The sequence below is a fragment of the Botrytis sinoallii genome, assembly GCF_014898435.1.
Source record: "Botrytis sinoallii strain Bc 23 chromosome Unknown BSIN_022, whole genome shotgun sequence".
NCBI lineage: Eukaryota > Fungi > Ascomycota > Leotiomycetes > Helotiales > Sclerotiniaceae > Botrytis > Botrytis sinoallii.
In genome coordinates, this window is record NW_024066049.1 from 357078 (window position 1) to 373375 (window position 16298).

The 16298-nt window shown below is 42.1% G+C and overlaps 5 protein-coding genes across 5 annotated transcripts; 2 read left to right on the plus strand and 3 right to left on the minus strand.

Moving 5' to 3' along the window:
* Positions 1–68: 68 nt before the first annotated feature.
* On the minus strand, positions 69–969 carry EAF02_009814 (uncharacterized protein; the record flags this gene model as incomplete). The annotated part of the gene is made up of 3 exons (XM_038905862.1): positions 69–103; positions 153–313; positions 365–969. 3 exons carry the CDS (start codon positions 967–969, stop codon positions 69–71), a joined length of 801 nt encoding a protein of 266 aa, XP_038754285.1.
* Positions 970–2359: 1390 nt separating this feature from the next.
* EAF02_009815 (uncharacterized protein) lies at positions 2360–2990 on the plus strand (the record flags this gene model as incomplete). Its single annotated transcript, XM_038905863.1, has 3 exons — positions 2360–2387; positions 2455–2510; positions 2571–2990. 3 exons carry the CDS (start codon positions 2360–2362, stop codon positions 2988–2990), a joined length of 504 nt encoding a protein of 167 aa, XP_038754286.1.
* A 4462-nt stretch (positions 2991–7452) lies between these two features.
* On the minus strand, positions 7453–10045 carry EAF02_009816 (uncharacterized protein; the record flags this gene model as incomplete). Its single annotated transcript, XM_038905864.1, has 3 exons — positions 9403–10045; positions 9139–9338; positions 7453–9077 (listed from the first exon to the last, which is right to left on the minus strand). The coding sequence occupies exons 1-3, from the start codon at positions 9546–9548 to the stop codon at positions 7453–7455; spliced, it is 1971 nt and encodes a 656-aa protein (XP_038754287.1). The 5' UTR covers positions 9549–10045.
* Positions 10046–10637: 592 nt separating this feature from the next.
* On the plus strand, positions 10638–11705 carry EAF02_009817 (uncharacterized protein; the record flags this gene model as incomplete). Its single annotated transcript, XM_038905865.1, has 4 exons — positions 10638–10915; positions 10974–11338; positions 11384–11451; positions 11517–11705. 4 exons carry the CDS (start codon positions 10638–10640, stop codon positions 11703–11705), a joined length of 900 nt encoding a protein of 299 aa, XP_038754288.1.
* A 338-nt stretch (positions 11706–12043) lies between these two features.
* On the minus strand, positions 12044–14946 carry EAF02_009818 (uncharacterized protein; the record flags this gene model as incomplete). Its single annotated transcript, XM_038905866.1, has 11 exons — positions 12044–12830; positions 13385–13588; positions 13690–13796; positions 13847–13906; positions 13957–14115; positions 14169–14189; positions 14239–14358; positions 14414–14482; positions 14539–14651; positions 14711–14723; positions 14881–14946. 11 exons carry the CDS (start codon positions 14944–14946, stop codon positions 12044–12046), a joined length of 1719 nt encoding a protein of 572 aa, XP_038754289.1.
* Positions 14947–16298: the final 1352 nt, after the last annotated feature.

Below are 16298 nucleotides of genomic sequence, written 5' to 3' on the forward strand. Positions count from 1 at the left end.
TTTTGCAAAGAACCAACAATTCATGATACATAACTCTATCGACTTCAGATCCACGCAATATTACTACTTTACTTTCCACCACCATTGAGCTGAAGAATTTGTCCTACATAATGTTAGTCACACGAATAATTGTTGTTCATAATAGACCTTACCATTGACCCATTCAGATTCAGGGCCTGCCAAGAATGATACAACTCTTCCGATATCTTGTGGAACACCGACACGTCCAAGTGAGCATACGGAAGCAAGTCCCTTATCAATGATATCTACATCCATGCCCTCAAATCCACCTGGAACGTAATGCCATGCATTTCTATTTTTATGTTAGCGTTATTCCTTGGTATGAGGCTTTGGAAGAACTTACTGCTCGTACATATCGGTTTTGATTCCACCAGGAGCAATACCGTTGCATGTGATCTTCTTTTTACCACAGTCCTTGGCGAAAGATCTAACGAAACCTTCGACGGCCGCCTTACTCCCAGCGTACAAAGCATGGTTTGGTACACCAGACATATTGGCAGCGATAGAAGACATCAAAACAATTCTTCCGTATTCCTCGAGGTGGATAAGAGCTTGTTGAGCGACAAAGAATTGAGCTCTGGTGTTAAGGCCGAAAACTCTGTCGTAATCGTCTTCGGTAACATCTTCCTCGTCCTTGAATATTTCGGTACCCGAATTGCTCATAACAATATTGAGCTTACCGAAATGTGCCTTAGCCTCCTCGAACAAACGTCTGACTTCTGGAACCTTGGAGACATCGGCTTTGATAGCAAATCCCTTGCTACCGAGTGCCTCAATTTCCTTGACAACCTTTTCAGCTGGTCCAGCAGAGTTGGCGTAATTGATAACAACGCTTGCACCACGGGCAGCGAGCTCAAGAGCGATACCTCGACCAATTCCACGACCGGAGCCTGTTACGAGGGCGACCTTTCCCTCAAGGGTCTTGAATGGTGCTGGTGATGCAGACATTATGTTTTTATAGATATTTAACGTAACGTAAGAATGGGTATATGATATGAAAGCACAACAAGTGCAAGAAAGATTATACAGCAATATAAAGCGTGGAACGAGAAATGAAGTTGTATATTTGAATGGGCAATGAACATCTTATATCACTGGACAAACCCGGCCACGACAGCTCCTCGGACCTCTCGGTCTTCGGGCGTACTCAAGAACGCGGCGAGGCTTTAGAGGCTTCCATTCCATCCATAGGCAGTGCTCGTGCAGTTTGAAATTCTTGTGTATACTGACACCCATGCAATTCCGATGCGATGAATCGCTGATGAGAATAAGAAAAGTGCGAATTACAGATCATCACTATCAATTGTTGATAATATGTTTCAACAATTCTCCGCACGGCAATGCACGGATTTTGGGAGTAGGATCAAGTGTCGTCCGCTTACTCACTAGGATAGCCAGATAAGCGAAGGTTTTGCAAGCTGAAGGTCTGATCATCTACCAATCATATAACTAATGAAGACTGGATGCTTTCTTCCTCGAGAAGTTCTATTCTACTTTCGGGTTTTTAATCATCTGATCTAAATCCCATTAGGTTTGGTGAACGGGAAATATTTCCCAATTAATACGAGAAATTGTCAAAGTTGTTGGGCGATACTATTACATGCATTGAGTGAGGGCCGCTTTGGCTAGGCTATTGACTACGATCTTTAGGGTTGAGACACCCCCACATTGAGGTCACTCCCCACCTGAACCCATGTCTTCGGATCGACATTGATAACTTCATGATTCAGTTTGACAGATCTAACAGCAGAATAGTAGCCAGTCACCATGAAACAAGATCAAGAGCGATTGCGAGATGCAGCCAGAAAACATGCAGTAACACGATCCCAGTAAAGTCCGGACTAATCTCATCGTCATCAACTTCATCATCACCATCTCAGCCTTGGCTTACGGAGCTCCAACCATTGTTGCGATGCGATGAGAAACAACAAATTCCTCTACAGTTCGCTTTCGTTGTTTCAGATCCGTCCAAAAACTGGAGGAAGTCCGAACAAGATTCGGTATTGACAGCATTCTACCACACTATCACTAGGATAATGTTTACTGTATCCATTAGAAAAAAGGTACCCGGGGGTCATGGCGTGCATATTCGTCCCGGAGGTTGTACAAGCAGCCGGACTCGGGCTCAGGATTCACCAAGAGCGAGGCCGCGAGGAATCGAAGCGGCGCGAAGCTCAAGCTCAAGATAGCTCATGCTTGGATCGTTAGCTCTAGCAGTGTACATATATGATGTGCAAGTCGTCGTTGTTCTTTTGATTTTTCTTTTGACATTCTATTCACACTCGTCCTCATATTTACATCGATTTCTACTTACACAAACAACATATCCTCAATCAATATGGCTCAAGGTAGAGTTTCATTCGAGGGTAAGCACGTTCTACTTTGTCTTCGGACAACAAATTGATGATAAGGAATAATGCTAATAAGATATAGATTACCTCGACCTCACAGCATTAGTCTTCGATTGGGGTGACAGCTATGATGCAAAGGTAACCCAACCCCAAACTTCCCTCCCACCTAATCCCCCACATCTCCTAACACTCCCACAGGACTGGAAAAGACTCGAATCCATCATCGCACCCGAGCTCCTCGTAGACTACACCACCATTGGCAAAGCCCGCTGGGAAGCCATGCCTGCCTCCCAATTTATGGCCATGGTAACCGATGACGATTTCCTCGGCGATCCTTGCGTCAAGACCCAACATCTTCTCGGTGCTACCCGCTGGGAAAAAATCTCAGACGATTATGTTATTGGTCATCATCAATTGAGAGCTGGTCATCAAGTGTATAAAGATGCGGATTTGAAGGAGATCAAATTGAAGGGTCATAGTCATGCCACCAATGAGCATTATTATAGAAAGGTTAATGGGGTTTGGAAATTCGCGGGGTTGAAACCACTTGTGAGATGGAATGAGGGTGATGGAGAGAATGATTTCTTGAGGGTTTTCAAGGGAAGCTATAAAAAGTAAATGGGAAAAGTGATATCTAGTTAGGTTAGGTGTCTGGGGTATGAAAGGTCGCTTTGGAGTCTTCAGGGATGATAGCTTTTTGGTGTTGTTGAGGTCAATTTATATATTATTCTATGTGATTACTCAATGTTTCAGTGAGAAGTTATTTCCTTTTTTAGATGACAAAGTTGTTGTTCTGTTCTGAGTTTATCCATCGCTGGTCTGAGTGCTCAACCTAGTTTTTAATTGCACATCGATGTTGAGGAGCTATCAAGCAAAGGAGTTAACGAATTTTCTCTGTAATGATTTTTCTGCTTTTAATAATGATCCTGTACAAACCATCCAAAGCCTCGTTTCTTTCAACTAATCTATTGCACATCTCATCGTCACAAATACTCGAATCACAATATCATACTTTTCATCGATTCATCCATCCTCTTCCCCCCAAACCTTTAAACGAAGCTTCCCACCCCAATTTTCATCACATCAACAGACTCAACACTCTCCAAAAATATAAACTTTAAACCCCCGTTCTTAAGCTTCCTATACCAGAAACTCGGATTTATTACCTGTGATATCCTATCTGCTGCTGGATTGTTCCGTGTTGTATCTTATCAATGTAAGATTCATGATTCGAATTATCGATATTAAATCTATCTCAACTTTTCTCTCATCTCATTTTCCAATATCTTATTACACTATACCAGACCATATTATATTATATTATTCTCATCCCATTATACATGTCCCATCTCATCCCATCAAACCACACAAAAACTTCAACCAAACTTTCAAATCCTTTCCGAGAATCTCTCGAGCTCGAAACTTCATATCTCGAGAAGAATGAAAGAGTGAGATAATAATGATGTAATATCTAAGATTTCAGAGTTTTTAAATATATCACAGAGAGATTTATCATGGAGTGAATGTTGATGTTAATGTTAAGGATTGAGGATTCAGGGTTGAGGACTGGATGTTTTTGTATTGCGGAGAGTGATGTATAGGATATGGAATATGGGATACTATTATGGTTTTACGATGTATTGGAAGGATTGAAGGGTTGGAATATACGATGGATTTTAACGGTAGGAATCTCCCTATCTACCTGTCTACCTGTCAACAGGAAAATATTTCTTCCGAACCAAATCCATTCACTCATAAATGTATCCGCTGTATAGGATTAGAGTAGGCGAGAAAAGATTTTTAATCTATTGTGTATCAGTGAGTCGTGAGTCATGAGCCGTGAGAAATGTATTCTACATCTCAATTTTCTTTGCAATCTTCAATACAATATCCAGCTTCTTCTTCATACTTAACAGGAGGAAAAGGGGAACACAATGCAGGAAGCGAGAAGGGGAAAACAGTGGAGGAGTATATAAACCCCCGCTCATCTACTACTCGAGTTTCTTCTCTTTAGACCAAATGCAAAGCCATTGAAAGAAGTCAAGAGTCCAGCGGAGCGATGTAAAGCTGGGTCATCTATCCTCCCTCGGAGATATAGAAATCGAGCGGGTTTTTGGGGATTTTGTGAATGCATGATTTTTTAGCGTAGCTGGTGTGAATGCCTATGAATTGGTAAGATTTGATAACAGCAGTTCTGTTCGATAGCATATTTTTGATGGAACTTAATCATGACTATCATCGTTGTCAATACTTATGTAGCCAGGCAGCTATGATCTTCTACCCACTATTCGACACCGTATTCCTCTGTATTATTGTTATCATCTTCCCCTCCATCACGCTTCTTCTTTACAAAATGAAAATCGCCAACCTATATTATCTCCATTGCAAGCAGCAAGAGTCTGAAGAATCAAAGCGTCACCTTGACGAGAATTCCGATTGTGCAGGAAATTGTTGTACTTTTTGGTTATGGGTTTGAGTCTCTTAAATACTGTCCTTATAAGATTCTCCAGGTGATTACCCGGGAGATCATAGATGAATGAGTGAATTTGAAATACTCTAGCTTGCCCATCCCTTCTTTTACCTTCACTATGTCATATTTACTACCTAGATATTTCCCTGAATCACATAGCACTTTCTTCATCCATATACTCAAGAGTTCCAGCGTCAAGAAGTGGATAGATGATAAGAAAAAGGACAGCTATTCACTCATGAGCCAAAGATAGAATACAGAAAAGCAATCATGAGTATATAAACCACCCCTCTTCCTCCTTCTCGAGACAAGAATTCATAAAGAAGGCAACAATGAAAATGGAAAGATGTACATGTGGTTCCTTCAGTCTGAGATGCCGCTGATTAGCAGATTTGGAAAAGTTCAGTCAATTTACGTTCGATGAGTTCTAGCTCGCAGGTCAAATTACCATTTGTGATGGTCGAGTTTCAACGACAACAGCAACGACAACAATGATATCAACAACAACAAAACGACTCATCGATAATAAAGTATTTAGAAGTCTTGCCCAGTATAATCAATACCCATGCCACGACACCACCTCTCTCTCCCTCCCCATAAAACTAACAATGATACTCCATCCTCTCTAACCCTTCCCCACAAATTCGAGGATCCGCAGAAATGCAAAAAATTACTGCACTACCTCTCGAGGTTTCTTTTAGCGTTCTTGACACTCATCGAGCTAGCACTCATCACCATCATCAACATCAAAATGAAAATCCCCCTACAACCCTATCAAAACAGCGATGCCCAGCCCAGGCCTATTCCAACGGGCCCTGGGCAGGAAACAGCCACACACAGGTTAATTTCAACAACCTTGGAAGGGTTCTATTATTTCCAGATATCTACCCTCTCTCCTCTTTTTCTCGCCAGTTTTGGTGAGATACAAGTATTTTCAATGAGGCACAGCCAATAACAGCCACAAACAGGTTGGTTTCAATGAGGTCTACTCCCTCTCTCCATCTATCGCCATTTTTCAGCGAGATCTAGGCCCTTTCCCCCGAGACCGAGACAGAAATAGCCATACACATCTTGATTTTAACAAGATCTCCGCTGTTTCTAAAATCCCCCTTCCACCATTTTCAGCGAGATCTAGGCTCTTTTAGTGAGATCATACCTATTCCAAGGAGAATCCGCCGTTTCGAAGAACCTCCCCTTTCAAACCTCCTTCCCGCTACTTTCAGCTACATACGGGCATTTCGGCGACGTCCAGCCAGAAAAAGCTACAAGTAGGTTAAATGCGATGAGGGCTTGTGATTTCTAATGAGATATATTCCTCCTTCTTCTATCTCTCCCCTTTCTCGCTACTTTCCGAAAGATCTGGTTGATTTCATCAAGACCCAGGCATTTTTCGATAATATTCAGCCAGAAAACAATGATATACATCTTGATTTTAATAAAAGCCTTACTATTTCCAACGAGATCCGCTCTCTCTCTCCTATTCGTCGCCAAATTCAGCGAGACCCAAACCATTTCATCGACATACAGCCAGAAAATCAGCCACTCTCACCCCCATTTCAAAGTGATCTCCTTCATTTCCAAAGGAGATCAAGTCTCTCTAACCCCCACCTGTCCCTTTCTCACCACCTTCACCAAGACCCAAACCATTTCATCGAGATCCAGCCAAAAACCAGCGACAACCCACCCCACATTTCAAACAAATCTCCTCCATTTCCAAGGAGATCTACCCCTATCTCCCTCTCTCCCTCTCTCCCTCTCTCTCCCCTTTCTCCCCTTTCTCCCCTTTCTCCCCTTTCTCCCCTTTCCTCCCCTTTCTCCCCTTTCTCCCCTTTCTCCCCTTTCTCCCCTTTCTCCCCTTTCTCCCCTTTCTCCCCTTTCTCTCCCCCTCCTCACCACTTTCGCAGAAACCCAAGCTGATTCTAGCTGATTCCAGCAATCCCAGCAATCCCAGCCATTCCAGCCATTCCCATTCCAGCCATTCCCATTCCAGCCATTCCCATTCCAGCCATTCCCATTCCAGCCATTCCCACACCCAAATTCCGCACCCACTTTCCTTACCCACCCCCAAAATTCACAGATACGCAACAAAACATTTCTCCACACTCTCCTATTACTCCACATGCCACTCCCATTCTTTTTGTTACACATCCAAAACCGCAGCGAAGCTCGCTATTTTCGGCTGATACTCTCGGGACATCTAATTCATTTTATTATAGATCTCCAGTTTCTGCCTTCTTTCCCTATGAAATCTTGATTTCCTCTTTGATCTCCCGCCTTGAATTGAATTCCTGGCATACGTTTAGCACTCCTTCGCACAAAACGTTTATATGCATTCTGCTTACTCAAAAATAATTATTGATCTCGAAACTTTCTTCTACTTCTCTTTTTACCTGATGAGTAATAAGATAGATATACATACTCATTGAATGCCAACTCCCCCATAACTCACAACCCACTACATCCCAGCCCCCAACAACCCTCACCCTCACCCTCACCCATCAAATTACATTCATTTCCCAATCCTCTCTCAGTTTTGTGAACCCATCCCATCCCCTCCCCACCCCCCCTCCATATTTCCCACCATAAAACCCCCCCAAAAAACTCTCAACCTCACCTCCATCCTCCAACTCCCCGATCCAAACTAACATACTGATCCGGTCTCACCAACACCATACAACCCCTCTTCTTATCCACTCCAAACCCCTCATACGCCTTCCCATACCCTTCATGATACGAAAGATCATCCACATAGACCTTGTTATAATCATAACCATTCCTTGTACTCCAAGGATGGAAGATCTCCGGAAGATCTAGAAGTTCGATATTTATTCGTGGTGCGCTATGGATCATCAGAATTTCGATTGCCGAGTCAGTTCTTTTGGTTCCTAATGTATATTTCGCCGCGAGAGTTTTTAATCCTTCACTAAGAGTTTTGATTCGAAACATTTGATTCCCGTTTGATATATCTCCGGCAAAAACTATAATTCTCCAACGTCCATCACTTTTTAAGAGTTCTTGAAAATGCCAAGGTCTTGCATCTGATTGATTGAGGACTTTGAAACTGGACATTCGCATTCCGATTTTGATATTAGTGGCCAAGTGTTGTTTTCCTATAACTCTAGTGTTAATGTTCGAGGCAACTCCGATCTCATAACCTTGTGCTGCAGCATCGTCTTCTTTGGCAACAATGATACTAGCGCCGTAATTGACTGATACACCACTAGCAAATAAATTCCCCTTTTCGAAAGCATCTTTGAATTCTTCCATACTAATACCCTCTTCATCCATAATATCTTTTGCTGGACGACCAGAAAATAATCGAGAAAATTTATGGTCAAAGGTGATCAGTTCTTGAGCAACGGCGCGGCGCTCAGATTCGTATGTTCTCAAGATGGATCGATTAGCAGTTCCATTGAGAACGGCAGCGATTTTCCATCCCAAGTTATATGTATCCTGCATACTGACATTCATCCCTTGTCCAGCTTTAGGTGAATGGGTGTGTACTGCATCACCAGCCAGGAAGATACGATCGTATTGAGAAAAATTCGAGGCAACTCGCTGGCCAATTTGATAAGCTGTCCACCAATCACAGGTTTCGTAATCTAGTTTGTAAGGTGCCATTATTTTTTGAGCAGAATCCAAAATTATTTTAGGATTGATGGACCATCGCTCAATCTTTGATCCAATTTCTGTTGTAGTCATCTGTATGTAGAGTCTGACGAGTTTGTTTTCTCTTGGAATAACCATCATACTACCCGATTTCGAGGAATGAATTGCACATCTCATTCGAATATCTGGAAAGTTTGTGATGGGAATAATATCAAGTACACCCCAAATGAAATCGGTTTGTTCACCTTCGAGTTGAATTCCTAATTGTCTTCGTGTCCAAGAATGTGCACCATCACATCCTATCAGATATTTTGCCTTGACTGTCTCATTTATCACTGTTAGTTCATTTTCATGTGCGTCACTCAAAACTTCATCGGTATCATCATCAGCAGCTATGTTACTTCGGAAGAGACCATCGGAAGTTGCTGCTCCATCTCTTGTTGCTTGACTCTGTCTGGGGTTAATTTGATCATCGGTAAGATGTTGTACAACGACTTCAATAGGATATTCATTTGGATCTTCCGCTTTTGTTTCGTCAAATGCTAGCGTGTATGGAAATATCCCACGTTCAACTTTGATGTTACTATGTTCTTCGAGAGAATCGAGAAAGAATTGCTCTATACGACCTTGAAGAGACATCTATATTAGTTGACTTATTGCTGCCATGAAATAATCCATTGTACGTACCTTGATGCAAAACAACCTGTTGAAACCGACTAATTCCAGGAATAGTATCTGGTATTCTATCCGACCTTCTCAACCTTCCTTCAGAGTCTGGATTCCAGAGACAAATCTCAAGCATATGATTGCTCTCCTTCCATACTCTATCTGCAAAGCCAAACGAATCAAGAATTTCCAAGGTACGGCATTGGAGTCCATCAGCTTGACTGGAACACAACTCATGTTAGTCCATGGGTTTCTTGAATCTTAGGACTCTTCGACAATCCATACCCGGTAAAGATCTTGGTGCCTCTCTTGTCAATAATTCGAGCATTGATTCCACAACGAGCCATCCATGTTGCTGCCATAAGACCAGCGGGTCCAGCTCCAATTATGAGAACATCCACTTTCGAGAAGGTTTCCCGAGTCAAATCCATTTTTTTGTATACCCGCGTAGATCTTTCTTGATCGCCTCCGATTCAGAAAGTCTCACAGGTAGAAAATATGGAAGTATAGTGAAGATATATCGCAAAGGAGCTAAAACCTTTGGTCAACTGAAGTATTAGAAAGACAAGTAAATAATGATTCACGGAATGGCCTTGATAGTTGAACTTGAAGCTGTTCTTTCAACTCCAGCTTGATGCGGGGTTACATGTGAGCATCACAAATGGCGTACGAAGGGTAGTATTCTTTGCAATCCTGGTGATGCAGATGACAATAAAGCCACGGCTTACTTGTATTTGAAAGGGAAGTCGTTACTGGCCAGAGAAGGAAGTGACATTGCAATTGCGCAGACAGGTGTATGTATAACCTTGGTCTCTCTGTTTTCAATTACCTATTGTCCCACCCAGGGCTTGGAAGAAGGATCTGTATCGCGTTGAGACTTTCAGACGATCGAAACCAGTGAAGACAGAGCCATTGATATAATCTTGCATGTCGTTTTGACACCGATTGATCGTAACTCTCCTCTCCATATCGTGGATAATGCCGATTGCGGAACTGGAATTGAAGCGTCTGTCTGTCAAAGCTCACCACCGGTACATGAATCATTGCGGGGGTTTCATCATCGGGGAGGTAACGAGATTTCCAAGAACGCCCTTCCTAGTTGGCTCGCAAATCCCACGCTTCCGATTGGTTATCGCCACTTATCTCCGGACCCCACCAGTGTACCTTACCTAAGTTCCCCTTCACATCCCAAGCTTCATCTACTCATTCCTTCCGTCGACACCGAAAATCCATTCATACTGTGGGGTGTTGCGGGGTCCAAGACTTCACAATCGTAACATGTAGGTCTGATTGTCTCATCAATTGTAAGCCATTAGAAATCTTTGGCGTTATGTGGACCGGGAAGGTGTGCCTTTCGTGGACCATTGATCCCAAGCCGCCATGATCCGTCGGAAGTGCAGTACCCTTCCGACGGATATATATTTCAACGTCGTCCAACTGTTGACTTCATGAATTGATCGATATATTGTCATCATTTCTTCTTTCTCTTACTCTCACTCATACCTATCCATATATCCAAAATGGCCAACGCAACAGCAAATACCAATGGCACTGCCTCGCACAAATTCGATCCAAACTTCACACAAAATGTCATTGAGGCAATGGGACCCAAGACCAGTCCTCGTATGAGAGAAGTTATGAGTTGTCTCATCAAACACGTTCACGACTTTGCGCGAGAAGTAGAACTGACAGTTGATGAATGGATGCTGGGAGTTGAGCTTCTGAATGAAGCCGGAAAGATGAGCGACCACAAGAGAAACGAGGGACAATTAGTTTGCGACGTCATTGGCTTAGAATCGTATGCTTTCCTTCTCCCAGAAGTATTGCTCTGTATCTCTAACACGTCAACTCTACAGACTCGTGGACGAAATCACATTCAAAAAAGCTGCAGATGCAGTTGATGCTCCCACCGCAAGTGCGATTCTTGGACCATTCTTCCGACACGATGCGCCCGTCTTGGAAAACGAATCTTCCATTATTCAAACGCCAGTTGATGATGGTGAGATAGTATATATGCATGGAACAGTCACAGATCATAAGACCAAGAAGCCTATAGTTGGCGCTACTGTAGATGCATGGCAAGCATCAACAAATGGATTATATGAACAACAAGATGACGAACAAGCGGAACATAACCTGAGAGGAAAGTTCAAGACTGACGAGCATGGACATTATGGATTTTATTGCTTGAAGCCAACCCCATATCCCGTTCCATTTGATGGTATGCCATATGCCGTTTTGAAGAGGTAACGCTAAGCAGATCCAGGTCCCGCTGGTAAAATCCTACAATTATTAGACCGACATCCATTCCGACCAGCACACATCCATTTAATAGCAAGTTCCCGCTCTCACCCTGAAAATTACCATGTGCACTCGACTAACACACATACAATCGACAGGTCCAACACGAAAATTACAAACCTCTCACAACCCAAATCTTCAACTCACAAGACGAATATCTTCAAAACGACTCCGTCTTCGCCGTTAAAGATTCGCTCATCGTCGATTTCGTCCCGTTGAACGGTAACCCCAAAGCATCCCTCGAACTCAATTATCCCGTAATCCTCGCTCCTCAAACCGGAGCATGAAAAATCAAAAATCATCTCGTATATGTATATAATCGGAGTATAGGCGTACCGTACCATAAATCCCCTTGTTAAATAAAACAATTTCGAAATCCAAGATAATATCATCAGAAGACCTTTAGTTTTTTTTTCTTTCTTTTTTTTTTCGGAATGTTATGAATAAATTGTTTAGTAATTTTATATCATGTCAATATCAATACCAATATCAATAATATCTCTAACAAAGCAAAACAAAACAAAACAAAGCAAAATAAGAAATCAAATCTGTATTCATAAATCTAGAAATTTAATTCCCTTCCCTACCCCACCCCACCCCACCCCAAACCCATCCATCTCACATCTCACTTCTCCCCCGCAGCCCACCTCCCCAATACCCCCACGACCCCCTCCCCCCCAGCAACCACACACCACTCCCCCCCTCTACTCCAAGCACAACCTCTGCCCATAAAACTCCAGCCGGGGACCGTCTCAACCTTATGAGGCAGCAACCGCTTCAACGGATACGCTTGACGAATATCGTATTTGTGATTCCACAATTTAATATCCATTCTCGTCGTGGGGATTTTTTCCACAACGATGCCGCCTCCTGCCTCGCTTTCCAATTTCAATCCGTTGAGAGGAGGATGAGAGGCAAGATTGGAATGTGAACATGGGCCCGAGCTACTTGTTGCGGTGGTGGTGGAGCTTGCGGGACTTGCATCTCTTACTCTATCTGTGACGCTTTTGAAAGCTCCTCCTCTTTTGCCTCTGGTGCGGAAAGGGGTTAAGAATGCGGGACGTTTCATTTTACTTTGGGGTTGTTCTTCGGAATTGGGGGTTTGCTGACCAGATGTTAGGCCTGAATTTGATGAAGAGGAAGGTCCTTGTGATTCAGATTCATGTTTAGAGGTAAAGTGTGGAGGTAAAGAGCGTAAATATTCGTTATAAGCGACTAGACGATTGAGATCCCAGAAGTAAACTTTGGATCCGAGAGCAGGGATTGCGAGTATAGAATGAGATATTTGAGGAAGGCCAGTGTTTGGATCCAAGTTTTGATCGGGAGCGATAGATGAAGATTGATCTGAAAGTGGAATGCCTTCAAAGAGCGAAAAGCGAATCCAAGCAGTTTCTGTTCCTGGAGTGGAAAATCTGGTTGAAATTAGTTCAGGAATGGTGAAATTGAATTATGAGTGTGGGAATAAAGATAAAAATGGAACGATGTAAATTTAAGAGAGCATGTATTCCCTTGGATGACGCTCCGCTGGCCCTCCGGGGGCCACTGTCGTGGAGGCAGACTATTCAAAGAGAAAATGTTCTTTTCGGTGATAAAAATTCGTGTTTATCCGAACACTAGAATAATATACTACCTGCTGGAGAACTCAAGAGGGACGATTCAAGGATGTATACCGCGCCATACGCGTGGGCAATCTTTTAACGATCAACATAGCTTTTATACTCAAGACTTCGAGCGTAGCGAGCTGAGGGGGTTTGGGGGCTTGCCCCCATAATATACCAAGAAAAAGACCAGCAGCATAAATTTTCTACTATTACCATTTTAAATTGAGATCGGAGTGGAAAGGGAGATTACTTCTGCTCATCATGCATTGAATGAATACAACCAGATTGAAACAAGGTCACAAGTCTTCTATCGGAAGGGAAAGACAAAAATACAAGAAACAAAAAGAAGGGAAAACAATACATACTCAATTAATCTAACATAAGGATCGTTCTTTGTCGGATCCGTAAAACATGTCAGAGTTGCACTTCCATTAGCAGCCTCATGTTGAGTTGGTGCTTCATCTTGACTTGGAGGTCGGCCTTCAGAATCAAATCCTGTGATATCCCAAAGTACTATACAGTCCTCACATGCTGACCGAGAGAGAATAGAATCATCGTGGAATTGAACGCTTGGGAGGAGAGTGTCAGTAAAGATTTTCATTTGTGGCCTGAGGTAAGGAAGGGGTAGAGAGGAATTGAATATGGTGATGATGGAGACATGAGGAACTACCAATCGACTGCACTAGTGTGAATTTCAGATGTCGAGAAATGTGGAAATTGAATTTCTGTTGCTTTATTTGTTGCAGTATTTTCATCTGGAAAGATAGGTAATGTCCACTACATGATGTTAGAAATCATTGTTTTCTCTCCAGAATATGAATACTAACAAGACATACCATGTAATCTTCGCCTCCGGATAATAAATATCGACCAGAACGATGAAAAGCCTTTTGTGAGTTAGTAATCTGAGATGATTTTACGAATGATGTAGACGTACAATTGTTAAAATGGTTGTTCTATGGCCACCTGACAATATCGCCGCACAAGGATGTTCCTCGTTGTTTTGATCCAAACTCCAGATTCGAATTGTAGTATCTTTGGAACAAGATGCTAATATGTGAGGATCAGTTGGAGAGATTATCAATTCATTGATTGCCTGTCACTGATCAGTCTTTACAATTCTACATTGTGATGACTTGGTAATCATACTCCTCCGTGTCCTACAAGTACCTAATAATAATTAGTATTTGGTACACGAAGACATTCCAATGTCACTCACCCTAATAAGTTTGCCCGAAAGTACATCCCAAATCTTGATTTTGGCATTGAGTCCTGCTACACAAAGGAGAGGCTTCGCTAAATCTTTTGTCCAACAACATGCGTAATGCTCTGTATCTGGCTAAGGATCTCGTATCAATGATCAACCATAATGGTTATTCAAGTCAACTACTTACCTCCTTGTCGATAATTAATCGTACAACCTCGATTCCTTTCTTATCAGTAGGAGGTCTACATATCAAAATCTATGTTTAATTTAGTAATGTAGATGTGATGAGTGAAGGGAGAGGTTAAAACTTACATGTCTCCCACCTACCACAGCATAAATGGGATCGACACCAGGTTTAGTGTAGGGATAAAATTTGACTGTCCAAAATTCATTCTTTTCGATTGTTGGAGCATTTTTACGTGTTTCTGAAACTTGTCAGGCCATGATTAGGTATGAGGGGATACCGAAACGGGTAATCACATACCGGTAGGAAGATTCTAAAGAATGATATATGCAGTTAGATATTGGGTTTCTTCCTCTCAGGAATCTTCCTTGCTGTGCATTAAAGAAAAAGTTGGTGGAAGCATATCAAATTCTCACCGACATGCTTTCAGAAACACCCGTAGTTACATATTTGGAGATGTACGAACTTACCGTAAATTGATGAGCCTCTTTTAATTTCGGCAATTCCCATTCACCATGTCCAGGTTTCCAGCTCATGATTGCAGATTGAGTTAGAGTAAATGGTTACTTGATTGGCTATCAGGAGATTTTGAATGGAGTTCAATGCGGGTTGAAATGTGATAGGCGGGCTCCAACTCTCGGAGTTGATACTACAAAAGTATTCTTGATCTCGATTCTGTAGTACTCAATTCAAAATACGGACCGATGTCTGCTTTAAGTATAGAAATGGAACCCGAGATGAGATCAAACGGATGCACTTGCTGTCAATCAATATCCCGGCCCAGAAGTTGTTCTCACCGACTTGCAGTAATGGATTCCGAGAACGGGATTGATGAAAGTTTTCATCGAGATTTGAGTTGAATCTGGAGTAGTGAAAATTATTAGTCCACGTGATTATGGAGATGGATGTTTGTTATTTTGTGTTTGGTGGTTGGTGTTTGCTGGTGTTTCGTTTCACCAAACCAGCCAATGCTTTCAGAATACAGACGGGTTCGAATGTTCCAAAGGCGTAATCATTCCAGCTCGTTATCATTCATTCGGTCAAGAAAAAGACCAAAAGAAAAGGATAATGAGGCTTGTTTGTACACACATTGATTGTGTAACTTTTGATAACCTCTCAACCTACCGAATTTACGGAAGAGGTTTGTCTGGTAAGTAAGTAGGTAGGTGGGTATGTAGGTATGTACCTAGGTAGGTATTCAATGCTTTGATAATGAAATATCAATTCAAGGCATAGTGCAGCGGAAGATTGTTTCCTTTGGATATCAGCATTGACTTTGCTTACCTCTCTTCAATATGTGGTGGATTTTGATTGAATGTCAAGATTAAAGTTATCGCGTCTTTGCTTTCAAGACTTGATTATCATTCATGCCATATGGATTCAAGTTCCGAAGGATCTTTCTTATCTTTGATCTTTCTTCTATTATGATTATCGTGGGGGTATCTGGGTATTCAGATAACGTGTGGATTAACTTCAGTCGGTAGGTAGTGACTCGTGAGTAAGGAAATCGAAGGGTTCAATGATTCGGAGAGTTTTGGTGGAGTTGTTGTTGTTGGTCGTGGTCGTGGTCGTGGTCGTGGTCGTGGTCGTGGTCGTGGTAGCGGTAGTGGTAGTGGTTGAGGCGGGGGAAGGGTAGAAGTTTTGGGGAGAATTCCTTTTGGGTTAGTGTCATGGGTGATAATAAGTATGATAGAAGTGATATAGACAAGCAACAAGTTACAACATAGCTTGGGTATAATTGACAATATATTATATACTTAGATTGGTAATCATAATAGAATAATTATAGAAACAAGATGAGTTTAAGGGATTATCCAATCATCGGTTACCACTACTAGGTACATACTAGGTACGTATTAGGTGGAATCTTCTTTTGGCTTCATTTTCA